Source organism: Paramormyrops kingsleyae, chromosome 18, assembly GCF_048594095.1.
Source record: "Paramormyrops kingsleyae isolate MSU_618 chromosome 18, PKINGS_0.4, whole genome shotgun sequence".
NCBI classification, from domain to species: domain Eukaryota; kingdom Metazoa; phylum Chordata; class Actinopteri; order Osteoglossiformes; family Mormyridae; genus Paramormyrops; species Paramormyrops kingsleyae.
In genome coordinates this window covers 21,020,660-21,047,037 of record NC_132814.1, presented here as the reverse complement: position 1 = coordinate 21,047,037, position 26,378 = coordinate 21,020,660, and the positions used below count along the sequence as shown (strand labels likewise).

Below are 26,378 nucleotides of genomic sequence, written 5' to 3'. Positions count from 1 at the left end.
TTCCTATGAGAACTATCTGGTGTTATGTTGCTGGTATTTTACGAGTATTACCTGGTGAATGCAGTACATGGGGTGGGGGTTCGAAGAGTCACATGTTTGGCATCAGTAATTAAACTCTGGTTTTATATGACCCATAAATCTGCAGCGGTCTCGCGCCTGAGCAATTCTGTCTTGTTGAACCCTGATGATTCACTTCCTTGGTATTTAACTCCTTTGCTCTGCACAGTGGGAGTCAGAGTTGAGTTTCATTCTCTGCTCATTGTTTTCAGGATTACTCAGCATGATGGGTTACTCTACTAAAGCAGTTGAACTATAAATTGAAAGTAAAAGGAAATTCTATGCTTCAGAGCAAAAGTTTTTCTACAATTTGAAATAAAATTGACAGATTTCTTGTAGAAAAAGCTATATACACTCACCTAAAGGATTATTAGGAACACCATACTAATACGGTGTTTGACCCCCTTTCGCCTTCAGAACTGCCTTAATTCTACGTGGCATTGATTCAACAAGGTGCTGAAAGCATTCTTTAGAAATGTTGGCCCATATTGATAGGATACCATCTTGTAGTTGATGGAGATTTGTGGGATGCACATCCAGGGTACGAAGCTCCCGTTCCACCACATCCCAAAGATGCTCTATTGGGTTGAGATCTGGTGACTGTGGGGGCCATTGAAGTACAGTGAACTCATTGTCATGTTCAAGAAACCAATTTGAAATGATTCGAGCTTTGTGACATGGTGCATTATCCTGCTGGAAGTAGCCATCAGAGGATGGGTACATGGTGGCCATAAAGGGATGGACATGGTCAGAAACAATGCTCAGGTAGGCCGTGGCATTTAAACGATGCCCAATTGGCACTAAGGGGCCTAAAGTGTGCCAAGAAAACATCCCCCACACCATTACACCACCACCACCAGCCTGCACAGTGGTAACAAGGCATGATGGATCCATGTTCTCATTTTGTTTACGGCAAATTCTGACTACAATTTGAATGTCTCAACAGAAATTGAGGCTCATCAGACCAGGCAACATTTTTCCAGTCTTCAACTGTCCAATTTTGGTGAGCTCGTGCAAATTGTAGCCTCTTTTTCCTATTTGTAGTGGAGATGAGTGGTACCCGGTGGGGTCTTCTGCTGTTGTAGCCCATCCGCCTCAAGGTTGTGCGTGTTGTGGCTTCACAAATGCTTTGCTGCATACCTCGGTTGTAACGAGGCTGCGGGATAGGCTCCATACCCCAACAACCCTGAATAGGACAAGCGGTTTCAGAGAATGGATGGATGAATGGATATATATATGTGCATGTATATATTAACAGACATTTCATTTCAATTTGTCACTTCTCTGTACACACAACTCATTTCCTTTATGAAGACATATTTTGTCAGCACAAGCACCATGTATTGGGATGCACTCCCTAGGGTGTGAAAAGTCCAACTTAATTTTGCGATTCATGTTACTTTTTGTCCGTGTTTGTACTGCGGCTGCTGCCGGCATCTTTACTCACAAATATTTAAATCATGACTCTGCGAGGTCGCTGGTGGAAACCAAAAGGCAGCCATAGCACGTGAACCTGATCAGGCCTGGCACTGTGCCACACACCCCTTGTTCTGCTGGTCCCGCTGGTCCAAATGTAAGCGGAATGCATTTCACATACAATTGTGGCAGCGTGGGCGGGAGCATGGGGGGGGGGGGGGGGGGCACGTGCTGCCTGGTATGAATCAGCAGGCTCAGTTTTTGAAGATGACCATCCAGGAGACATTTCCTGACTGGTCGGTACAGTCAAACCACTGGCATTTCCCCTTACCCCTGCCCAACCCCCCGCGGGTACCCGCATCCTCCAAACAGCAGGGGGGGGCAGGACATATTTGGGCCAAAAGTCATGCCTCCCCCAGACACTGCAACCCAAATGCCACTGGCTCATTCACTTCCTGCCTTGGCATCCATGTACAGAAATAGGCCACACCCCTTTGTCAGGGCCCAGGCTGATGGACATGCCCACCTCCACGCCCTTGCCATTAACCCCATCGGGAGCTTCATACTGTCAGTCTGTTCGATGGAGTTGCCCCTCCCGCCGAGGGGATTGACCGTGGCTCCAACACTCAGCCACCCGTTGCCATGGTGACCCCACGAGATGCGATAGGGCTGGACTGGCAGACACCATCAGCAGGAATCCCACAGCAACATCATCGATGGAAAGAGAGACACCCAAATGCACAGCGTGATGACAGACGACCACTTGCTTCTCTGCAGGTGACATTAACATGTTTAAATATTCAGAACAGAGGCACCAGTTTGCAAACTGGAGGCGGGTGGTGGAAGCCCCACTCTTCCATGGCTCAAACGAGATCTCAGAGTCCAGGGAGAAGAGGCCAAGGACCCCAGTAATGTGGCTGGCTTGGAGGCAGCTCACAGAGCCTGGAAAGCGTGTGGCCCATATCCATCTCCATATTCTTCATGCCTGAGTATCCTTCATCAGCAGGGGGCGACGTTGCTGGTACGTCCTGGCCCAGCCTTGCACCACCTGGACAGGGACGAAGAAAGCTGATCTATAAAGGTTCCATAAAATCACATCCATTTTTAAGGGGAAATGAATTGGCATTGTGCCTTTGATCGGGAGGTTGTAGGTTAAACTCCCAGGGTCACCAGAGTGATTTCATTATTAGGCCCTCGATCAAGTCCTTAACCCCCAATCACTCCACGCACTAGCTTTCTCAAAAAAATAAAAATAAAAAAGTGTCACTTCGGATAAATGCATCCACTAAATAAATAAAAACTGGATTGAATTCCTTTACTGTCATTATACACAGTACAATGAGATTCAATGTGCAAGTCCTCCATATGAAAAATATACCAAATGAAGACAAATACACTAAGCACACTGTATTTATTTAAACATGTAAATTAAGCTAAAAGCAATGAGATTCACAGCCCATCTTCATATGAAATGTGATTTTATGCTGCTTAATTTTATGAATGTCAGTCTATGTTTTTCGACGAACTTGAGGCAGTATGCACTCCTTTTCTTAGCTTATTTTCCCGGCATGTAAAATCATCCTATGCATGTCTCTGTGGACAAAATCCACCACCAGCCACTATGAAGCACACAGAAGCTGTATGTTAGCGCGCCGCCTCTGAGGTCTCATACTTCTTAGAGTCACCATGGCAACCGACATCACAGGCCCGAAATTTGACATCACAGGTATGTTTAATGCTGCATGCCCCCTGCTGGGAAAAACAAAGACTTCCTTAAAAGTACTGATCTCGAATTAGAATTCAACAGTAGGATACTCCAAAGCTATTTTACAAAAACACATATCTCTGATCAGGGATCAGCAGCATGATAGGCAGGACTCCAAAGCTATCTTACAGGAACGCTGATCCCTGATCAGTCGGGATGCACTGATGTATCAGCCAAATATCGTTATTGGCCGATATTTGCCAGGTTGCCTACCATTTGCCATCTGTAAATTAGCCCCCTGCAGTGGCCGATATATATACATGGTGTCGCATCAATTTTACGCTAGGTAAACGTCGCCCAATCTGGCAACACTGATTGAACTAATTTGCAGTTTTGGAGAAGATCCAATAGATGGCACTAGAGAGAAATGGGTACCTTGAGTGCATGTGATTTGTTTGCAAATAAAAGTGAAAGAAAATGTCAGCCGTGTGGGAGTATTTCACTGTCTTGGAAAAAGATCAGTGATATGTAGTTTGTAAGACATGTTCTAGTGATATCTGAAGAGGAGGTACTAAAAGTAGCAATTTTAATACAACAAATCTCATCAGCCACTTGAAAAGCAGACATGTAGAAGTACACAATGATTTCCAGAAAGCTGATAAAAATTAAAAAGCGTAAACCACCACCACCAAGACTCCATTAATAGCCACAGCATTTGAGAATTTTTTTTTTTAATCCTGACAGACAGCAGCAAAGCTAAATGGATCACTAACAAGGTGATGGAGTTTATCACATTAGACAACCAGCCTTTCTCTGTTGTGGAGGACGAGGGGTTTCGAAGTCTGCTGGAATATATGGAGGCCCGCTACTGACTGCCCAGTCGTCGTCATTTTGCTGACGTCTGTCTCCCTGAAATGTACAACGTTGTGGCCTCACATTCATCAGCTACTGGCTTGTGGCATCCCTGCCACCAGTTTTATGACTAATATATGGACACTAGCCCTATGAGTTCAGACGATAGCCCTATGAGTTCAGACGATAGCCCTATGAGTTCAGACGATAGCCCTATGAGTTCAGACGATAGCCCTATGAGTTTGCTTAGCCTAACGGCACAGTGGATTGCCAAAGATTTCAACATGGTAAACGCAGCGTTACACTCCCAAGAGTTCATGGGCCCCCATTCCGCGTCTGCTACCTCAGAGGCATTTGAGAAAATGTTTGTAACATGGAAAATAGACAAATCCAAAGTTCACGCTGTCGTAAGAAATAATGCTAGAAATATAGCAAAAGCAATGACTGATACCGGTCTGGCTAGTTCTGGCTGCTTGGCACATACCCTGCAGCTTCATGATGCCGTTCTGAGCCAGCACAGCATCTCAGGACTGGTGGCGATTGGCAGAAAGATAGTCGGGGACTTTAAACACTCTCCCCTTGCCTACTCACACCTGCAGGCTGTGCAGATCCAGTTGGGGATGACATCAAAAGGCTACAGCAGAATGTTGCGATTTGGTGGAACAGTACATTTTATATGATTTTCATTTTATATAGTTTCTTATAGACTTTTGATGTGTTATGTGAGAGAAGGCATATAAAGATAATAAATTTCCTTGATTGCATTTGTTGTCATTCAAAGATAAAGTGCTGAAATACTTAATAAGAATTCAGCTGTTTTTAAAATTGATTCTTTTTTGTTTCCTTGGCACAAAAGGGGTAATAAATAACAGCATAAACAAAATGAATAAAAACAAAAAGCATCGGTATCGGCCATCGGCCCTGAATTGCACAGTCGGTGCATCCCTAATCAGCAGCATAATAAGCAGCATCTGATTTACTCCCTTTCTGGTTTGAGATCTGCATTCAGAGAGGCCCATGGAAATGGAATCAGGAAGAGTGGGAATTAGCTTCTTATTAACTCATCAAAAGGTTCGGAGTCCAGACAGAGAGGAGGAAGGTGAAAATACTGCACTCTGTTAAACATTAACACTTAATACACATTCAATAAACACCTCCATAGTCCAAAAACTGAAACCATTGTTTATGCAGCCATTATCCATCAGCAATGACAGACTCTCTGGTCACCACCATGCTGAGCTTTGACCTGATGTGCCTTTTAGTCAAGTAGTTCCATTTATGTGCATCATATTGCTGATGCTACCATCTAATGTTCACACTGTGGAACTGCAGCTAATAGAATTACACCATCAGGTTATGAACAAGACCCGTTCCCTAAGTTTGTATACGTCGAATTTTTGTAGGTAAGTTTGAGCAATAATAAAAATACATAATTATACAGCAATAATAAAAACAACTACATACACTACTGTACTAAACCTTGAGCCGACAAACCTCTGAAGTTGTGCAGTGTCACAAAGTAGTCCATGTCTTCCTTATTATGAACCATAGTATTTAATGTGTGTGTTCGTTTGGCCCCCGTTTCCTGTCCACAACATCAGTTTATTTTTCTGCGCGCCAGTTCCGCCTGGTACGACTTCTGGCTGCTACTCCCGCCGCACAGCAGCGTAGCGTGCGTACTCCCAGCATCCTAGTTCTTTATACTTGCGCATACCCTTAAAATGATGTTGAACAACAACATACGAACATTTCGAGTTACAAACGGCCGTTCGGAACGGATCTCGTTCACAAGTAGAGGAGCGTCTGTACAAGTGGATAATCAGAAACTTTGAAACCCTTTTTCTCAGTTTCAGAGCCAGCGTAGTTACAGTGTTTGCCTTTGTAACCGTAAACTATATGTCAAACCTCTACCGCTTGTGCTGCATTAATCAAGACTTAAAATATATACAATAAATTACACCTAAGGCACCAGTTCATGTCAAGACGAAATTTCCCGAAGACCCATGACTGGAAAACCAAGCCCCAGAGCCAAGACCAGAGACCTCAAAGCTATGACCCAAAATGAAAAAGCTTAATGACATAGAGGCACAGTAAATATGAGGGTGTGCTACTACAGTCAAGAGGATTAGAAGCCATACAAGATCAGTGGTGATGATTCACTTTATTCTGGAACTTTCTAGGGTGGAAGTTGAAAGCACTTTCATGTGTGACCCAAACCCAAAAAAAGTGGTCATGTGACTACACCGCTGGCAGGAACCTTCCTAAAACCACATCTTAAAGGTGGATCATTTCAATAGGTAACCCATTCAGACAGAATTGAACGTGTGCTGTGGAGATACAGCAATCCCATCCTGCTTCGCTCTGCTGTGAGCTGGACGCTGCAGCTGCTCTGAGGTCCTGGCTTGGCTAGACTGAGTCATCAGAGTCCTCAGTGTCCCTCCCGTCCCTGACCTTTGTCAGAAATGTGGCTGTTGCCAAGCAACTTAAAGAATGGTGGGCATTTAACTCCAATAAAGCTTTTCTGTGTCTGGATGGAACAGCACAGAGGAGTAACATGAGGCCAGGGGCAGTGTCTCTCAGCCGAGATCCAAACAAAAACTGTACTGCAAGCCTCCAGCTTTGGCTGGGACAGTGCCCCTTATAGGTCTCTCTATGCTTGCTGCATTTTAGACAAGAAGACAACACAAAACAACACCTCCAAAGTGAAAACGCTGCCTTAAAGAAATCCCGAGCATCATGAGGGTCATCTAAACCAGGATTTAAACCCTCCAGAGAGCACCTTACCCCACCCCACCCTATGCCTCATCACGCCGGGCCAGCCGTTACCTTAGTGTCCTCCTCCCTCCACAGCATCTCTTGCTCAGCCTCGTTCAGCTCCTCAGATGGGTCGTAGCTGTAGACCGGCAGCAGCTGGTGTCGAAGCCGGTCAATCCTGAAACACACCACAGCCCTGGGTCATTGGAAACGGGGGCCAAACCGAACGAGACATCCTATACGTCAAAATTACAGCATGGAGGAACCCGCAGAGGAACCACCAGGAACCTCTGACAGGCTGCTCCAGTCTATAGGCGAAACCCACGTGGGGCAGCGTGAGACCAGGTAACAAACAGGGGGTCAGTAAAGCAGCCCCACCTGACATGCAGCAACGGTGTTTACATCACTCAAGCCCATGAATTCATGGGGCATAAGAGGTTTACACTAAACACTAAAATAACCACGTTCCTTATTTTGGAGATGATGAACCAGCATTCTCTGCAAACCAGCTGGCTAGCTAACATCTTCTTACTCTACTTGCTAGCTATTTTTTTTTTAGTTTCTTGAAACTTTATTGGGGGAAGAGGAAAGTGACTTTTTGAGTGTGGCCCCAGAAACAACAACAATACACACACAAAGGGGGCACCAGAGGAGACAGACGACCGTCTGAGCAGAATCAGGAGGAAATGAGAAATGGGAAGTCAGACACTGCACACCTGTTGAGCACTACTGATAACAAGCTCCCTGCCGGACTGAAACTGGGACTTCCCTATTTGTTACGTGACAGTCTGCCTCATGTAATCTGGCATCACATAACTGGCATTTTTGCAAACTTCCCACTGATTACTACAATAATGTACATTTAAGTAACATAATGACGTAAAAAAATACAAATGAAGCAAACTTGACCAGTATAGCCTGGTCTGCCTGCAATTCTTTAACTGCTGGGGTTATCAGTTTTGCAACCTTAACCGTTTCTGATAAATGTGTTAAGAATATGGCAAGCTCATTGAGACTCTGTATTACAGCTATCAGCTTACAGCTGCTATTCCTGCACTATAAGAAGACTAAAAGAATTATAAACGCACTGATATTTAAAAACTATGCTGGTATATTTTCATCTAGTGCAAACTGTAAAGATTATAATTAAAAACTGTACATAAACTATCAAATTATTTTATTCTTTTATTTTAGTTTGTTGCTTAGGTGATAATTCTATCTATAGTGGAATATGTTTTTCTTTTTTTTTTATCAGCCTGAATGGAGGGATATTTCAGTTCTGCTCAAAAACACCACAGCACTGCCACACACGTGGCTACTAAGGTGTGCCTTTCCCCTCCCCACTAATTCTTGCCTTTGTTTTTCTTTATTCTAGCCGTCCAGTCCCAGGGAAAAGCCGCCCTAACGGCCTCTGGTTAGTAATGAAAATGGCCTGCAGCCAGCACCCAGCAGACCTGAGCAGGACCAGGACCAAGACCGGAGGAACTCGACCCAGCCGGCTCAGTGACACCCTCCAAATTTCAGCCTCAGGAACGTACACTGCAGGCTTTAACTCGATAAGGCAAACAGCAGGCGGTCACAGGGCCGGCCTCCCGCGCCCAAAAGCACCTCGTGGGGTGCGCACGTCCCCGCAGCGGGATCTATTAAAGGAAACCTACCTTCTCTTCTTTCGCAGATACATCACCTGAAACGGGAGGGAGACGTCGTTTAGCTCATTAACTACCACCCACTGGCCCCACAAATTACCACCACGTCAGATTTTACCAGGGTATTTCCCCAAAAATCTGTCAAAGTAAGTCTAAGTTACCTGATAAAATATATATATATCGATATATCGATCGCGTCGCCTTGACAATCACTGATATTAAAAGCAGGGGATTCTGGGAACATTGCAGCATAAAGCGCCCCGACTGTCACTCCGTCCCTGGAGACCTCATCTCTGACAGGAGTCCAGTCCCCCCAGCCGCCGCCCCCGGCTCCCCCACCTACCGCAGCCACCGCCATCCCGAGAACAGTGACGAGGACGAAGGGAACCAGCACGTAACTGACGGCCGCATCGCCGTCGATGGGCACCGGGGCCGGGCTCGTGCCGTTCATGTCGCCGCGTGCGTGCGCGTCTACCGGCGGCACAACTCGGCTCCCGCGTGCGCAGACCAACCGAGCCTCAGTCTCCTCCTCGGCTTTCTTCCCGGTTGTTTACGGCTCATCCTCGGTTCTCATGTGACCCCCACATGGTCCCTTCGCTAGTCTGTGTGAACTCTGCCTGGGGGAAGAGACGGGCGGAGAGGGAGCGAAACAGCTAAGCAGCGTCCCAAAGCCGTGTTTAAAAGCACAACAGAATCATGAGAAATCAAAGCGATTAAACGGGCGTTTAACCAGAGCCCAGTAAACGATGTATTACATTAATCGCAAGATAAAGCTCAAGCCTGCTGGGTTTTGCGTTGTGACTACGGGCTCAGCATGGTAATAAATGTAAGACTGCAGGGCGTTTAGAGACGTGACAGAGAATACTCAGACTTGAATCATGATGTAATGCCTGTGCTACGGGACGCATAACTGCTAACCCGAGTCAAAACCGATCCAAGAACGCTCCGGAGCCGTGCATTGAGCCAAAAAGTGCAAAACCACCGAGCGGCGTCCACCCACGCATTTAAACGCACTCCAATTTAAAAAGCATGGCTATATATGAATATTAAAATAACACAGAAGCATACGCCTTTCCAGGACCGGACTGGGTTTGGGTTTGGAGCACCAAGGTCTGAATGTCGGAGGACAAATGCAGACAAACGTAGTTCTGAATAGCAGCGATTTTTATTTCATGCAAAGATAGCCGGAAGACAGAGAAAAGACTCACCCATATCTGCTGCCAAACAGAAGAGCGAACATACCTGACAGTGGACGGAATAAAGGCGTGTGGCTGCATGCAGGGACTGGGGGGAAGGTGCGGGTCTGCAGCCAATAGAAAGAGCCTGTCAGCGCTTCGTTGTGACGCTTCGTCGCACTGCCGCTAGGAGGCGATGCAGTCTCACACGTTCGGTCTTCAGTTGTGGCTGTGTACTTCACCGTATGGTGTCGGCCCTGGGTGTTCCGGCGCCCTAGCGAAATTTTTTTTCTTCTTCCGTTTTTCGTCTTTTGCGCCCCCTAATCGAATGGGGCATTAGGGGACAGCCTATGGCAGCTTAACCTCAGAATGCAGAACCTGAAACCTGAATGCTCCCGGAAATAGAAAACCTGTTATGGTGATGTGGGATGTTATTTGAATATCACATGCATCCCCGGGTGGTTTACCAGTTGCTCTGCTGCCAACAAGAAATCAGTAAGACGAGTCATCAGCACAGCATCCCCTCCCAAGACAGCATCTACTTCACCTGTTCCCTTTGCAGATCAACCAGCATCATCAGAGACCACACACACCCCTATAACCATCTCTTCACTCTTTCCATCAGGCAGATGAAACAGACCCATCTAGGCCCACACCTCAAGGATGACGAACGGTTTCTACCCCAGAGCTACTGCCCTGCTGAACGAGCAGTAATCAGTCTTGCTTGCTGTACTGTCACATATCATATAGCCCTGTGTATTCGTGTCACTCTCTTTTCCACTACCTGCTACATTCTCTCACCTCACTGATTCTTGGGAATTTGGATAAAACAGGTTTTAATTCTGAAAATAAAGTTACTTAAATGACAAAATCTGAAGGTATATCATTATCAACCAAGGTCTTGGCTGTTCAGCAATGTACCGGTTGTTACTTTGTTTTTGTCAACATAAAGTCAAAGTTGAGTGTAATGATTGGGGGGGTGGGGGGTGGCGTTTTGGGGGGAATCTTGGATGACGTAAGCCAAATGAACATGGCATAATGGTGCATTGAGAGAGAGAGAGGGAAGGCACACCTCATCCCCTAGGGTTGGACGATATGGAAGAAATATAGGGGGAATTACATAAATAAAAAACACTAGAGGTTAATTAAACATCGCAGGTCATATTGGTATTTATTGTGATCAACAATTATGTTCTAGCCTCCGTTGAGGACCATTTGGAGGTTTTTGTCACCACTGTCAGACAGAAAACCCGACGGTGGTGACGTCTGACGGTGGTGACCGAAACCTACAGTACTCTTTCACATGATATGCATGAGTTGTTCACATTAGCCATTTTGTTTCCCCTCTGTTGCTAGCTACTTCAGACCTCTTCATAAAAAGTATACATTTATGTCATGATCTAACCTAATATTTTATTTTTTTTACAAAAGAGATGGTGTTGACGTTATGGTTGTGACAGTAGCAGTGTCCAAAATATGAACAAGTTTAAGTGAAAATAGCAAACTTACAGGAGCTTGAGTGATCTTGAAGCATACAGCAGAGCTGAAGGTTTGAAAATGGGGTCCTCAGGAATGTAGTTGACCGTGTAGTTGCCTGATTTTATTGCTTTTTATAAATATCTGACAGTGGTGATATGTGGGACACATTGTGATCAACCACAAAGTAATAGTAAATATTGTTCAAAACTCACTGTTTGTAGTTTTTAATACACATTCCAATGTACTCTTTCATGTGGTAAAGATATTATTAAATTAAATTATTACTTTTTGTTTTTTAATCTTGTTGAAATGATTATCCCCTATCTGAGGACAACTGATTTTGTACGCAATGGGCCAGCATATAATCATTAAATTAATAAAAAATAAAAAAATAAGCCTATAAAAGAACCTTACATATCTGCAAAGGACCCCCTAATTATAACCTTGGTTCTTTTTATTCATGAAAATGTTATTAATTTCCAACAGTATGAGCACTTTTCTTAGTGTTTTTGCCAGTTTCAAAAATCGGTGAGCTGTTGTTATTGCCGACTTTTTGCACAGTTTCCTTATGGTCACGCCTGGTGCACTTTACTTTCCAGTCTTTTTCATCCTTGTACAATTCTCAATTCATATATTTTTATATATTATTTGTATATTGTCCATATTTTTATTTATTATTTTGTTAACTCTTTTTTTCTTCTGCATTGCCACTAGAGTGGCTGATGATGACAGTAAAGGTATTCTATTCTCTTCTATTCTATCCATTCATCCGTCCATCTTCCATCTTGTTCAGGGCCACTAGGGCTAGTTTGGAGTGCAGGAGGAAAATATGTAGCTCCAATAAGACAAAGATAATTACTCACCAGCATGCTGGAAAAGGAATCGGGAAAGATAACCATAGCTGTAGATTTAATGTAGAACAGGTTAGGAAATAGACCAAAAAGACCCAATGCAGCAGTAGGACGCTTTTGTAAAGTATAGCTGAAGATACTGCGCACTGGTGACTGAAACACCAATTCACATTTAAGGCACCAACCTAGTAGGGAAATGTGTTATAGGCAGAATATAGAATAAAACATGTGATTATGGGAATATAAATGCTAGATATTTTTTGCACATTGACTCATGTCAAGATGATTGCTGGTGTAAACTAAAAGTCAAATTGCAGGTGTTTCCGTGACCTGTGAGCTTGGGCTGCTTTAAGGTGTTTTATCTGCAACCAGGAAATCCTAGAGGAAGAGGGATGTAGAGACATGTGGTTTGATACATTCGCTTCAGTGCTGAAAGAGGCTACTGGTGTAGCTATTGTGAGCGAGGCATCAGGATTTGAACATATCACATGTAGGTGTTTATTTGCTTTATTTATTAATCATTGCGTCCTATTAATTCATATTAATTTAAAAGCTACAGAGAGTCATATACACTCACTGGCTACGTTATTAAGTACACTTTGTTAGTACCAGGTTGGGCACCCCTTTTGCCTTTGGAACTGCCTTAATTCTTTGTGGCATAAATCTAGGTGCTTGAAGCATTCTTCAGAGCTTTTGGTCCATGTCGACATGATAGCATCACGTAGTTGCTGCAGATTTGTCAGCTGCACCTTCATGATGCGAATCTCCCATTTCAGCACATTCCATAAGTGCTCAGTTGAATTGAGGTCTGGTGACTGTGGAGGCCAGTTGAGTACAGTGAACTCATTCTCATGTTCAGGAAACCAATCTAAGATCATATGAGCTTTGGGACATGGCATGGAACTAGCCATTAGAAGCTGGGTACACTGTGGTCATAAAGGGATGGACAGGGTCAGCAACAAAGTGTTCCTATAAAATATCCCCCACACCTATTCACCACCACCATCTGCCTGAATTGTCGATACAAGGCAGGATGGATCCATGCTGTCAAGCTGTTTACGACAAATTGTAAGATACCATCTGAGTGTCGCAGCCGAAATTGAGTGTGATCTGACCAGGCAACATTTTTCCAATCATCCATTGTCCAATGTTGGTGAGCCTGTGCCCACAGTAGCCTCAGGTTCCTGTTCTTAGCTGACAGAAGAGGCAACTGGTGTGGTCTTCTGCTGTTGTAGCCCATCTGCTTCAAGATTCAATGAAGAGATGCTCTTCTGCATACTTTGGTTGTATGAGTGGTTATTTGAGCTACTGTTGCCTTGCTATCAGCTTGAACCAGTCTGGTCATTCTTCTCTGACCTCTGCTGTCAACAAGGCATTTTCACCCAGAGAACTGCTGCTCGCTGGGTGTTTTTTTCTTTTTTTGGTACATTCTTTGTAAATCCTAGAGATGGTGGTGCATGAAAAGTTTAGTAGTTACTGAAATACTCATAGCAGCCTGTCGGGCACCAACAACCATGGCATGTTCAAAGTTACTTAAATCTCCTTTCTGCCGCGTTCTGGTGTTGGATGTGAACATTAACTGAAGCTCCTGACCTGTACCTGCATGACGTTATACATTGTCATGGTAATGTGTGATTGGGTGATTAGAAATTTGCTTAAATGAGCAGTGGAGCAGATATACATAATAAAGTGACCAAATGCTACTAAAGTAACTAAGTTTTTGCATAGACTCAGTTAACTTGTTTGTTGTTGTTTTCGTAAATTTGGTAAACAAGGCCCTTGCAGTTTGGCTCTTCTCCTGACCAATGACTGTAGAGTGAAATCAATCATGATGAGCCTGAGCAGTACAGAAGAAGCCCACAGTCACTGTAAGAAAAGCCTGTGCTGCGTATGGGTGTATTAGGCTGCCCCCTAGAGGGCAGTGCAACCTCTGCCTCTACGGGGAGGATGACCTCAACAGACAGAGAGTATACCCCGCAGTGAGGGGGGCTTCAGCTACAGGAGGAGAGAGGGTGCCCCACACTGAGGAGGGGGGGGGGGGGATGTCAGCTACAGGGGAGAGAGGGACCCGTTTTATTTATTTTTTGACAAAGCATGCATATCAGTAGAGATTCCCATTGGTTTCACATAATTACAATTAACGTGTGAAAACTACTTGCAGTTATGACCACGGTAATGAACGCTACCTCTTCAGTTTACTATGTTTAGTCTTATTTAAAACACTAGGCATTCGCCATTCTCTTTAATTAATTTGTCACCGTTGCATTCCTGGAATACAGGCGTTATTTGTGCTTATGTTTCTGGAATGTTTCCTGTTTCCATAATATTAAAAAGTTCATAAAAGAAAAAGATGAGAATAATGTCAGTGAAACTTTAAGCTGTGACGCTTTAATGCGCAACTGCCGGGTGGCTTGTGTAAATGATAACATGCACACTGCCCCTTTTCCTGGTATAAACCATCCTTCCGCTTTCCAGGAACGTTCCCAGAACGGCGGTGACGTAGCAGTACGGTTGAGCCAATAAGCGGCTGCGGCGATGATGTCACCGAATTCCTCTATTTCTACTTAGAATAAAAACCTGGGCCCTTTTTTCTGTTGCTCGCCTTGTGATTTTAAGGCTGCTAAAGGCGTCCATGTAGTTTCAGGACTTGATTTTTGTATTGCATCAATTAAGACTTATTCAAAGCATTTTTAAGTTAAACGCGACCATTCGTCCATCTATCCATCATCCATTTTTTATACCCGCTGGGCTTCGACGACTAGATTTATCATAACCAATGCACCGACAATTCATGCGGTTCTGTGCTATGACCTTTAGATGTACGTGACGCTATCACGCTACGTATCCAGTTGCGGCGTTTCTGCCATACATTTAAAGGGAGAAGAAGTTGTGTTTCAAACAATAGGTTAAAATATATTGAAAACATTAAGTACAAGATATATGAATAAGTCCGTTTTATATATGCTACGCGCCTCCGTGCGATTCGGGCGGAGGCTGGACTGGAATTAACCGTGTAATTTTGGTAATCGGTAAACGGTATACAGCAGAACTGGCAAATAACTAGACCTTAGGATCAAAGCGGTATTGAGTTACCAGAAGTGATTCACGTCAGCCCATTATTTGGAAAAGGTTATTTCAGCTAAAGTCACAGAAGGAGAAAACCTTTTTACGCAAAACCCCTGAGAAGCGTTACATTATAAAGCAATGTTCGTTTGAACCGAAAGGACTCTGATGCGAAATCTGAGTCGTAGAAATGAAGAAACTCCCTTGAGTGGGGAGCTGTCTTCTTAATTATGAGCTCTGCTGGTACTCCGCTTAGGGAGTGTCTATATACTCTAGACACATACAGTATAAGGCTGTGTAATGATCTCTGTGAGTATAACAACAATACTGCCATTATGAAGCCCCCTCGATTTAGAATATGTTTCTTAAATGGGTTAAGGGCCTTGCTCAGGGACCCAACGATGAATTCACTCTGTCAACCCTGGAATCTGAACCAGCAAACTGGCAATCACAGACAGCGTACTGACCCACTGAACAACACAACACTGTACAGAGACCTCTGTTTACCATCCAGTCCTGTGTCCCCTGTGTCAACTGCCATCCAGTATGTCATGAACATGAAGCTCTCTCCTAGTTTACTGCTTCCACTAAACTTCTGTGCCGCTAAGGAGTTTTGGGCAGTTCCAATGTGAAGAACGTCTTCAGCTCTGCTGCACCCCTGGTTTCATATTTCTTGGGGGGGCTGAAACTCAACAAGGTGGATGATAAAAAGAGTCAGTGTCACCTAAGACCCTGTACTCTATGTTCATCAAGACTTGGAGATGACAGAAAAATTATAAAGGTATACTTTTGAAAATGACAAGATTTCCAAAATTCAACTTGTGGTTATAGTGGCTCAGATTGCCCCTCCCCCCCACCCCCACCCCCTATTCAAAAACCAAATACCCTCCTTTGCTTCTTAATACCTAAGAATCAAATGACTGATAAATTGACCCATTTTCATTTGTTTTTACCATTGACAACCCCATTTGTGCACAATTAGAATAACCAGTTATCATTTAATAACAATAAATAAATTAAGCAGTCAACCAATGAAGAAATGTATGGTGAAAGTAGTATGTTTACATTAATGAAGAAAATGTCAAGACCACCACAGGAGCCTGACTGGGCTAAGCAGTCAGAAGACTCGCTCCCAGGCCTGTGGAACATGATACTCACCTTTAAAGAAAAGCTTGAATAACTTCTACCACTTATTTCACATTTTAAAAGCTTTCGATAATATGACACTCATTCAACTAGATTTATGTGTCCAATATAAAGTAACACAACATTTTCCAGGGACCGTTCGTTTGTCATTATTGCTTTTTCAACAGCAATGTCAATTAATCTTGTATACGACTGTACATGTATTATTTGTTTTAGTTACTATAAATTTTAAAAAGGGATGTAGCCTATAATTCGTGGCAGTCTGATATCTCTTAATTTCAGTTTTGTGACATTTGGCACCTGACTTTTCTATGGATATAAAATGCTTTTCGCCTTATTGATCCAGCATTGTGGTCGTCAAACGTAGGCGGACTAAGAAGGAACAGTGATAAGTTTCCCCTTTGACATCTGCTGATATAGATAAAAGCCGTCAGTTTTGGTCAGCTTGATTCGCTGCTCTCTTAACGTAAGTTACATCAAAAGCGTTGCGCCGCGCTCAGCCGTTCCGTTTGTTCGCAGGGGTCCAGGAGCGCATTCACAGACGCAACATCCGTAATATTTTCAGTGTCGCCTGCGGCATCGTGCGCGTGGCTACGCTAACTACGTAGCGCTCGGCATAATAATGGCGTCCGTGCGGTAGATGCGCCCCGGTTCGTGAAAAATGAAGCGGAGGAGAAGTTGTTCTTGTTAAGCACGAGCGGAGGGGGGGAAGGCGGTCGTCTTTCAGCGGGTTTCGGCGTCGAAAGCGACATCTTTTCCGGAAGGTTTTCCTTTAACTTAAAGTCCCTGGGACCCCCGACAGGATGAAGCTGAAATCCAACCAGACGCGGACATACGACGGGGACGGCTACAAGAAGAGGGCCGCCTGTCTGTGTTTCAGGAGCGAGAGCGAGGAGGAGGTGAGGCCGGGGGTGTCTCTGGAGGCGCTGGGACGGGTTGCCGACGGGTACGAGGACGCGCCGGGTACACGCTCAGCTTCCCAGGGGACATGGCGCTCCCCAGCGGGGCTACGGCAGAAACACCGCCGCCCTGGGCGTCAGGCACTCTGCCCGTATCGGCTTCCGTCACCCACTCCCCAGCTCCCCTTTGTGTGCTTCCAGAAGGCCCCCGGACTCGCGTGAGCCGTGTCCGTCCGGTCATCAGCTCGGAATCACCGTTGTCAAGGCTGGGGAGGGGGCTGCGGGCACCCGGGCACCCATCCACCGCCACTCCTCACCCCGCGTGCAGGAAATGTGCGTTCGCATGTAACTGACACTTAGGGTTTGCTAATATAGTCTGGGTTTGAGCCGTGTTGACCTTGCAGCTGAGGCATATTCAAAGCACAGGACCCAGTAAGGTGGCCTTCTATGGCACTGGGGACCCACTATATTGGCTCTGCATGGTACTGGGGACCCAGTAAGGTACCCTAGTATGACACTGGGGTGACAGTGGCCCACTGCCTAAGTGAGACATCCCAGAGCAGCTCAGCATTATCTGTGTGAGTCAGGACCCGATCCCTGTGAAAGTTGGGGTCTCTTTAGAGCTCTGCTGCCGTGGGTTAGCTGGATATGGCTTTGTCCCTCTGGACTGTTTGATTCTGGTGTTTAAAGGTGGGCTTTAGTGGTCATCTGATCGGATCTGTGCCTCAGAGATCTCTAGGCGGTCGTACAAGATGTCCTCCTATTGGGTTTGTGTAGAAGTCTCACTTATCTCCCCAGGCTTGTGAAACCTTTTCCTTCTGCCCTACTGTACCAGTCACACACTCTGCCAGTGATGTCATGACTCTCCCAGGGCATGATGGGAACTTATTAATTTGTTAAATGCTGTAGTTTCTCTGCTGACACTGTTAGGTCATGCAAAGAGATCAGTGTACCTTCCTGGTTTACCTTACCTACTATTTCCAAAGAGACCACTTCAGACTTGTCTAACTGTATGTACATTTATTTATCAAAGTCTGTCATCCAAAGCAACATACTTTTCTGAGAATGCAGGCTCAGACAGTCCCTTGTGCAATTGTGAGTTAAGGGACCTAACGGTGACATCACTCTGCTGGCCCTAGGATTTGAAACGACAACCTTCCGATCACAAGCACTGCACCCTACCCCACTGAGCAGCAAAGTGCTGTGTAGAGACCTAGGATTCTCCAGGCTTACAGTCCGGTCCCATAGCTGCTGCTTTCCTTGTTGTTCAGAGTGTCCTGAGCTTGACGCCCGGCCCCTGGCACTGTGGTCCATTCTGTCTCCCCAGGTGCTACTGGTCAGTAGCAGTCGACACCCTGACAAATGGATCGTTCCTGGCGGAGGGATGGAGCCAGACGAAGAACCAGGAGTCGCCGCGGTCCGGGAAGTGTGTGAAGAGGTACTACTCGGTCATTCCCATCCCGTCCTATTAGGACACGGCAGATGGTGGCGGCCTGAATCTTGTCTGTGTTTTTATCGCTGTTAAGGCATCACAGCGTTCCCCTGACGGGTCCCCACTGCGACATTTCTGTGAGGTTCTCCTGCTTTGTCCTGTTTTGGTCGCTTTGCGTGTGGCCACAGAGCGTGCCCAGACACCTCCTGGGAGGTCTGACGATCACGGGGAAATGGCTCCCGGCTGGCAGGCGGGGGTTCGAGAATGTGGGCCACAGACCCGCCGCAGCGTTTCCGGTCCTAGCTCATCCAAACTGTACAGCCCCTGGGGTCAGGCCTGCCGCCGATCCCCACGAGGTCGCTGCTGGTGCTGCGCTGAGCGTCTGGTTCGTGGTGTGCGCCAGCGCGGGGAATCGCCGACGGTCCTGCCACATCCGCGGCTGTCAGCCGCTTGTGGGGCTTTTTTACAGATGTTCGCGCAGAGCAGTATAATGGTAGCATGAGGGAGGTGTTCTGGTCTCTTAATGGCCACACGGGCATGTCTCCTATGAGTCAGGAGACGGGCTGTGAATTCCTGCTGGGGGATGGGGGGGCTTTTTGGATAGAGTTTGGCTGTTCTTTTAATAGTCCATAATTAATGATTTTACAAATGTAACAGCCCTGATAGCTTTGAAATGGTGTAATTCTGTTTCCACGTTTGGCCGCAGTAACACAGGAAGTGGCACTTGGTGGCGCTGTGACAGCTTGTGTTTCACTGCCACTTGTGCGGCTTTTGGTGACACGCGAGCTGGTGGCCTGTTGCCCTGCCAGCCTTAGACTGGCATGCTGAGATGTGCCCTCAGGACCCCCCCCCCCCCCCCCAGCTTAGCAACGAGCACCGTCACACTGTAACCGTACCCGTCCCTCCCCCCCAGAGAGTGCCCCCCTGCTAGCGGGGGCTTCCTGTTACCAGTGGTGTTTACTGGCTAAAAGGCCGCAAAGCTGAGATTTTCTGTCAGTCTTCCAGAACCCGACCTAAGACGCAGGCACCACCGTGATATTGGTCCAAGGCTCCATGTAGTCGAACCCAGGGCCCACTTGGGCTGTATGAGAGAGCCCCTTGCAGTCCGGGGCTACTGGTTTTAATGTCTGTCTTATTCAGCGTTAAGGGATATATGCATTTGGTCTGTGAACATGACCCTTTCAGGTCCTTGGTTTGGACTCTGAGGTCACCGGTCGTGAGATAGTCACACGCTGGGACGCCCCCTGCAGGTCACAGTGTGCGCCTGCCTCTGCAGAGCATGACCCACACATCTGCTTTCACAGAACCGCTTGCCACCTCTTCCTTTGAGTAAGCATACTGGCGATGTATGCCTTCTGGAATCTGGGCTGGGCCCGGTCTCAGTGTTGGTTCTGTGGGATCACGGCCAGAGGCAGCTCTGACCCACTTACCTCTGCCTGGTGCACATGGGCACGTCACCCTCCCTCTGAGGAGCTGGGGGGGGGGGGGGGGCTATAACATTTGTATTTATTAATAGTCTGAAACTAAACCCTGTTTGCAAAACAGCTCCCTGTAGACTTGAGGCAGAGCTAATCCTGGCCTGGACCCGCCCCCCCCTCACCCCCCACCACTGTGTCCTTGGCCCAGGCCCCACTGTGTAAGTGCGCCCCCTACTGTGCCACTCTAGCTCTGCGACTGTGATACGCCAGTTAAGGCCACTGCCGTGGTGATTCTGCGCTGTGGGACCTTCGGGCGAGGCATCAGGCCGTGTGAGCGGGGGGCAGAATCAGGAGCCGAGGCGGACAGGGTGGTGCAGAGAGTGGAAGGATTTCTGAGTCCCGTTGTGCCCTCGTCCCTCCTCCCTTTGTGCAGGAGCTGCACTGTGAAAGTGGCATTTTGGCGATAAAGACATAAAGGGCTGGGCTTTGATCCCGCTGGGAGCTGTCGAGGCCCGACTCCCCATCTCACGCGGGCCAGGGGATGTCAGCGGCCATGTGTGGGACCGTGTGGATTGTGGGCCAAGCCCTCGGCTGCGGTGAGATTCAGGCCACGGGCGCAATCGCTGTCGGTCCTGACTCGGTGCACCTCTGAGGCTCGTAACCGATAATACAGTCTCATAAATATGTATTGTGGTACTTGGGCTGTTACTCTGGATGTAAATGAGGCTCGTTACCTCAGGCACGCTTTGGAAACGGGGGCCCGGTTGACAGCGGGACGCCACACATCCTGGAGGTCGCGGACTCGCGTCTTGTTTGAACGCCACGCACACAGACACACACACTCTTTGTGACAGATGAGTCCTCCTCTCCTGAAGCAGGCTCCCCGTTTAGCTGCCACAGATGGCCGTGGGGGATGGACACGCCCTCTGGGCTGCTGGTCTTTTCGCGAGGGTGACAGAGCCAATCACAGAGCAGAGCCAGGGCCAATCTCTCTGGCTAGAGTCGTTGCCACGGCCACAGGCCCCTCCCCCTCCGTGCGGCGCAATGTGTCCACTGCGCGCGGAGCCGCAGTGGGTGCAGCAGGACAGAGGGCTTCCCTGTTGTGATGATTTGTCTCCCTCCCCCACTTCTGTTCAACAGGCCGGCGTCAAGGGAACCCTGGGCCGCTTGGTGGGGGTGTTCGAGGTGAGCTATGCTACTCTCCGTGTGGCCCCCGTCACGGGGAGCCCTCCATGCACGGCCCAGCTTGTAATTACCCGCGTTTCAGTAAGAGACTAGCAAACAAAGGAGGCATTTTTCTCGGATGCTTTGAATTGCAGAGCCCGCCCCCTGCTGGTGGAAGTCGGCATGGTCCTGCCCTGGAAAGAGCAACTGTGTGTCATCTACTCTGTTAATTTGGCTTTAATAAGACAGGATCGGTATTTTTTTTTCTGGGTTGATTGTATTCATTTTACCAATGACATTGAGCATATTAGTACAATACCAGTCACAAGTCTGGACACATTTTTGATGCATTTTTCTGTATTTTAGTCATGTCATTCACCTTGTAGTAAAGGGTCTCAAGGCACCAGCAACAGCATGTAAACATCTGACGATTCTCTCAAATTTTAGACTCTTCAAAATAGCCCCCGTTTGTTGCTATGACAGCGTTGCAGACTCTTGGCATTCTCTCAGCCAGCTTCCAGATGTAGCCACATGGAGTGCTTGAAGGAGTTCCTACAGGTTCTGGCCACAAGTTGACTACCTAGCTCTTACTCACACTCATCCCAAATCATCTCTACAGGGTTCAGGTCGGGCAATTTTTGGGGACCAGGTCATCTGTTGCTGCTTAATACAGTACATATGCTTAGAGTAGTTATTTTGTAGAAAAACAAATGATTTGTGGTAGGCGTGTCCAGACGTTTAACTGGTGCTGTGTGAACTTAATGCTGTTAAATAAGTAGATTAGCGTGTAGAGGGAACCAGGAGGTGATGTGTTTCATACCCATTTCCATGATGTCATAGTTGCTTTAAAGCATTGAAGCTTTTAACCCCGTCATTAGAGCCTCTTCCGGTCCTAACATCGCTCACTCCTTCCAGAACAGGGACCGCAAACACAGGACATATGTCTACGTCCTCGTCGTGACAGAGGTCCTGGATGACTGGGAGGACTCGGTCAACATTGGTAGGTGCCTCTCCTGCTTTCTCGGGGCTTGGGGGGAGGTTCACATCTGTCCCCAGGTATTCCGCCCAGTGTCATCATGGCTGCCGCCTCTGTCGCCCCCTGCAGGCAGGAAGCGGGAGTGGTTCCGGACGGGTGACGCCCAGCGCCTGCTGCAGTGCCACAAGCCTGTACAGGCTTCTTACTTTGAAGCTCTGCAGCAGGGTTGCCTCACAGGCAATGGGACGCCCCTGGTGGCCACACTGGGCGGTGACCTGTCAGCGGCCTACAACATCAGCCAGAGCTCCGTGTCGGGCATCAGATAACGGGCCGGGCGGCCTCCGCCCCCGCTCCTCCCATCACTCCTGCTCCTCCCGTCACTCCCGCTCCTCCCGTCACCCCCGCTCCTGCTGCTCCGACCCCCTTTTCTATGTCGGCACCTTGGCGAGAGGACCGGCTCGCCGGCCTGCAGTGTGGAGCGGAGAGCGTACGACACTTTGTAAATGTACCTCCTTCTTTTTATCGATAACTGCATGCCTTCCTCCCCGCCCCAGCGTACGGCTAACTGAATGCTCACCCTTTTTACTGTCGTGATGTAAAGTTCTGGTAATGTAGCTCGTGCTTACGGTGCGCCTCCGGGTGCCTTTTTAAATGTCCTTTTGACCCGCCCTGGACCTGGACCTGGACCTGGACCTGGTGGGAGGTGTTTTGATATCTGCCTGGATGGATGTATGACTCATTCTGTGTGAGCGCTGGTATTTATTTGTTTTACTGTTTGGGTGGTTTGATCTGAAAGAATGAAATGGTCTTGTATAAATTCTTTTTTATTTATTTATTCCCTTCTTCCCCGCACCCAAAATTTTGCGCTGGGCTGAGCTGGGCTGAGCTGAGCTGAGCTGAGCTGAGCTGAGCTGGGCTGGGCTTCTCCATGACCCCAATCAGGTGGCACGGTCTTAGGCCTCCCAGGTCCTCTGCTTTTGTGCGGGTTTGTGCTCCAACCACCAAACGTCTCCACATGAAGCAGCGCCCTGAGGGAAGTTGGTGCGGAGAGTTCACGAGGTTACTGGCCACTTTAGTGACGGAGCGCTCCACGTGGGCTGGAAGCAGTCCTGCAAACAGCTCTTGGGTGCTCAAGTGCTGGGGGGCAGTTGCTTTAGACACAGACTTACACTGGGGAGCAGTGGTGTGCCCCCACCTCTGGAGGGCCTGCAGCCTGAGCTCCATCACAGCTGGACTGTCCCAAACATGGGGGTCCTCTCTCTGGCGGTGGGTGGGGGTGCACCTGTATGATTTAGATGCCGATGTCTTTTTAAGGTGAACTGAAATCCCTGTGCCATCGCATTTCTGCGCCCATGCGGTCGACTCCCATGTGGTACCTTCCATTTTGCGGCCCACTAATGCCATCAACAGCCGTCGTTCACAGATGGAGGGCTATCCACGTGTGACCCCCCCCCCCCCCCGCCGTGACCCTTCTGTGTTTGACATTTTCACCTTTAATCCGTACTCAGCCGCAGCTCTGCACCAACCTCTGACACTGGACTCTTAAATATTCCAGCTCATTTTTGATGTGTCTCTCTCGTTGGATCGACGAGGTAGATCCCTACCAAGCTCTGCCATAGTGTGGTCCCAGCTCAGCATCATAATCCATCCGTGTCTAAAGCCCGCCCGTCTCCATGGGGACGGGTGTCATTGACACCTCTGTGTGTCAGCATATAGAGGGATGTGTGTAGCGTGTTTAAAGCGGATTCCTGAGGGAACGACATGCCGCTGGATTCTGGGGACGTTTGTTGGAGCAGCTCCCTCCCACACACCTTCTGTAGGAATGTGCTGGGATCCCGGGCCTGAAAACAGCATTTAAGATGCTCTCCGGGGCAGGGTGGCGAACTGAATGTGCATTAGCAGAATGAAACGGTACCATCTGGTGGCGACCAGTGGCAACAGCACTTGCGGCTGCTTGTTCAGGTTATCATCTGCTGTGCCAACAGTCCCGATGGAGGCAGGGCGTTGTTGTTGTTCCTACATGCTCCAGCTCAACCAGTGAGCAGGCTACTTCTTGTATGTCAGCCAGTCATTTTAGGCGAACCACACTCTGCCTGGCCAAGCAGCACTCCCGTATACCACCTGAAGGGGGTGCTGTGGCTGAGGTTGACCAGAGGTGGGTCGATGTATTGGATTTTAGATGAGACCCAGGCCTGAAGATTAGCTCAGCAGCCAGCTGTAATCCCCACAAGATTTTTCTTGACTTCCTGTGACACTGGGCCTTGTTTCCTGAGCCTTCAAACTATCTGTACATAAACCCACTATTTGCTCAGGTTTATTTTAATCAGTCAATGCCATTGAATTTATATTGAGAAGCACAAGCCACTGGAATGTACTGTCGGCGCAGTAGGAACTTGGTTTACTGTCGAGCCCCCGTAGACAGCAGAGCTTATTATATCATTTACTGCCCCCTGCAGGGGAGGATGTTCCTTGCAGTCCTTTTGAACACAGGAATTTCATTGGTGCCTGGATGTTTTCTCCTTGCCGCCAGTGTTTTGCTTCTTGTGTTCCTCACTGTTTGGGTGACAGTGGCAGCTGTCTCCTGCTCTTTCCTCCTCCTCTTTCATGAGCACTCGCAGCCATTCACACCAGCTGCAGTTCCTTTGCCGTTTTGTCTCGTTGTGTCGGCGTGAAGCCTGTCGTGGGTGATGGGGAGCGACGGCTCTCTGGCGGCATTTTCAGAGTACTGTTCGGTCGGCAGTGTGAACATCTGACTTGCTTTATACTGACAGCCCCATGTAGTCTGTTCGCCAGGTTAGCTTTGTGTTCTGCGACAGCTTGACTTCAGATACGTGCGGTAAGACCTCTGGAGAATCACTGCAGCAGGGTTCCCCAGTTCCTGGAGTCCACAATGCAACAGAGTTTGCAGATCTTAATCGGCTACTTATCAGGTTTAGTAGGTGTGGAACTGGGGAAGCCCGCAGCACAGCTTCAGGGATTAGCTCCCAAGGTTGAACGTTGCCAACCTTGTAAATGCTTGGCCGAAGCCTTGTGATTGGCTGGCTTTCCCGCCGACCATTGGACAGGAATTACCGGGGTCAAAGGGCATCTTTCCGAGATTAATTTCTACGCCATCACCACTTAGTGACTGGAGGAACGTTCAGTCTGTAAACGGTATACAGTACCGTTTGCGGGTTGAACGACATTTTGTGAAACACACTTTTAGGTACGTTTTCTCTCATTTGGTGGGTGTGTCAGAGATGATACCCAATCAGCAGCAGTGTGTATGAAAACCCTGCCAAGTTAAAAAGACGGTGGCCCGAGGGGGATGTGGGGGGGGGCTTTATACCCAAACTTAATTCCCTCGTTATTTCACCTGTCAGAAATATGAGATCAGGACTCTAAAACTCTCAAAGCGTTTCCATGTTTTACTGTGAAATGTCGTACAGTACTGACAGTAGCCTGAGGTGGTGGATCGTTTGCGCTTATCGAGGTCTGGCTTGATGTGTGGGAATGTGTGACGGTACACCTCAGCGTTCTGAACACAAGTTGGCCTGCAGTTTCGGAAATCCCCACCAGCTGACGTTAACTGTGAATTTCACTTTCAAAAGAACAAACCAGTGTAATGATGTTTGCTATTGGTTCCAGTGGAGACTGTTTGGTTAAACCCATACAAGACTGAAGATTGTGGGGGTGGGGGGGGGGAATTGTGCCAATGAATAAACACACCAGTATTTCACAGCCAGACTGATGTGCTTTTTTACGACCAGCAAGATCACACCATACCACTCCTCACTGACTGACAGCCCAAAGGCAGAGCTCCTTCCAAATTAAGCAGTAGAGAGCATCACCTTCCATAAGGACTGTTTTCCTGCACTGTCCAGCAAACTCTGGTACTTTTGACTTTACTGTAAAGCAGTATTTCCCAACCTTTCTGCTATGCCACAATTTTCCTAAGGTAATTATGCAAGGACACACCATTAACTCATTAACTACTAATTGCCACTCCAGTAATACATATGGCATTGCTTTTAATCTGTTGATTCAGGTTCAAGTATTGCTGGTTTTCTGAACATTTAAAAAAATGTGTCTATTGTCTTTCACTACAGGACAGTTTGCAAATTGTTGGACACATGTATAGGAACAGGTGTCTACTGTAGGGCACTCATTCTTGGCTGCATTTGATTACGTGACAAGTGCACATAAAGCCTATTGGACAATTAAATGAATAAAAACTTGCTTATAACACAGCTTTTTCTTCACCTAAGGCACTTAAAGTATATTCATAATTTATTACTACATAATAGGGCTGCCATGAATAGTTGATGTAGTCATTGAAAATCCTTTTTAATATCCTTCTAAAAGC

General features: G+C 47.3%; 2 protein-coding genes across 5 annotated transcripts; one reads left to right on the top strand and one right to left on the bottom strand.

The window, feature by feature from the left end:
* Window positions 1–1,274: 1,274 nt before the first annotated feature.
* Window positions 1,275–9,938, bottom strand: smim29 (small integral membrane protein 29). Of its 4 annotated transcripts, none has more exons than XM_023798789.2 (5): window positions 9,639–9,938; window positions 8,774–9,047; window positions 8,443–8,468; window positions 6,857–6,962; window positions 1,275–2,521 (listed from the first exon to the last, which is right to left on the bottom strand). In XM_023798789.2, the coding sequence occupies exons 2-5, from the start codon at window positions 8,879–8,881 to the stop codon at window positions 2,453–2,455; spliced, it is 309 nt and encodes a 102-aa protein (XP_023654557.1). In that variant the 5' UTR covers window positions 8,882–9,047; window positions 9,639–9,938; the 3' UTR covers window positions 1,275–2,452. The 4 variants fall into 4 exon arrangements, with proteins under 4 accessions (XP_023654557.1, XP_023654560.1, XP_023654558.1 ...); XM_023798792.2 differs by having other exon boundaries at window positions 8,774–9,043; XM_023798790.2 differs by having other exon boundaries at window positions 9,673–9,938.
* A 6,672-nt stretch (window positions 9,939–16,610) lies between these two features.
* Window positions 16,611–25,757, top strand: LOC111837122 (diphosphoinositol polyphosphate phosphohydrolase 1-like). Its single transcript, XM_023798959.2, has 5 exons — window positions 16,611–17,043; window positions 18,371–18,481; window positions 21,034–21,078; window positions 21,973–22,057; window positions 22,163–25,757. The coding sequence occupies exons 1-5, from the start codon at window positions 16,948–16,950 to the stop codon at window positions 22,357–22,359; spliced, it is 534 nt and encodes a 177-aa protein (XP_023654727.2). The 5' UTR covers window positions 16,611–16,947; the 3' UTR covers window positions 22,360–25,757.
* The last annotated feature ends 621 nt before the right edge of the window (window positions 25,758–26,378 follow it).

Coding starts and splice junctions, on each gene's coding strand:
- smim29 (XM_023798789.2), bottom strand. CDS start 8,881: ATGAACGGCACGAGCCCGGCCCCGGTGCCCATCGACGGCGATGCGGCC. Junction 8,469..8,773: donor TCGGGATGGCGGTGGCTGCG/GTAGGTGGGGGA, acceptor CTCCCGTTTCAG/GTGATGTATCTGCGAAAGAA. Junction 2,522..6,856: donor GGAGGGAGGAGGACACTAAG/GTAACGGCTGGC, acceptor GTCCCTGTCCAG/GTGGTGCAAGGCTGGGCCAG.
- LOC111837122 (XM_023798959.2), top strand. CDS start 16,948: ATGAAGCTGAAATCCAACCAGACGCGGACATACGACGGGGACGGCTAC. Junction 17,044..18,370: donor GGAGCGAGAGCGAGGAGGAG/GTGAGGCCGGGG, acceptor CTGTCTCCCCAG/GTGCTACTGGTCAGTAGCAG. Junction 22,058..22,162: donor GGAGGACTCGGTCAACATTG/GTAGGTGCCTCT, acceptor CGCCCCCTGCAG/GCAGGAAGCGGGAGTGGTTC.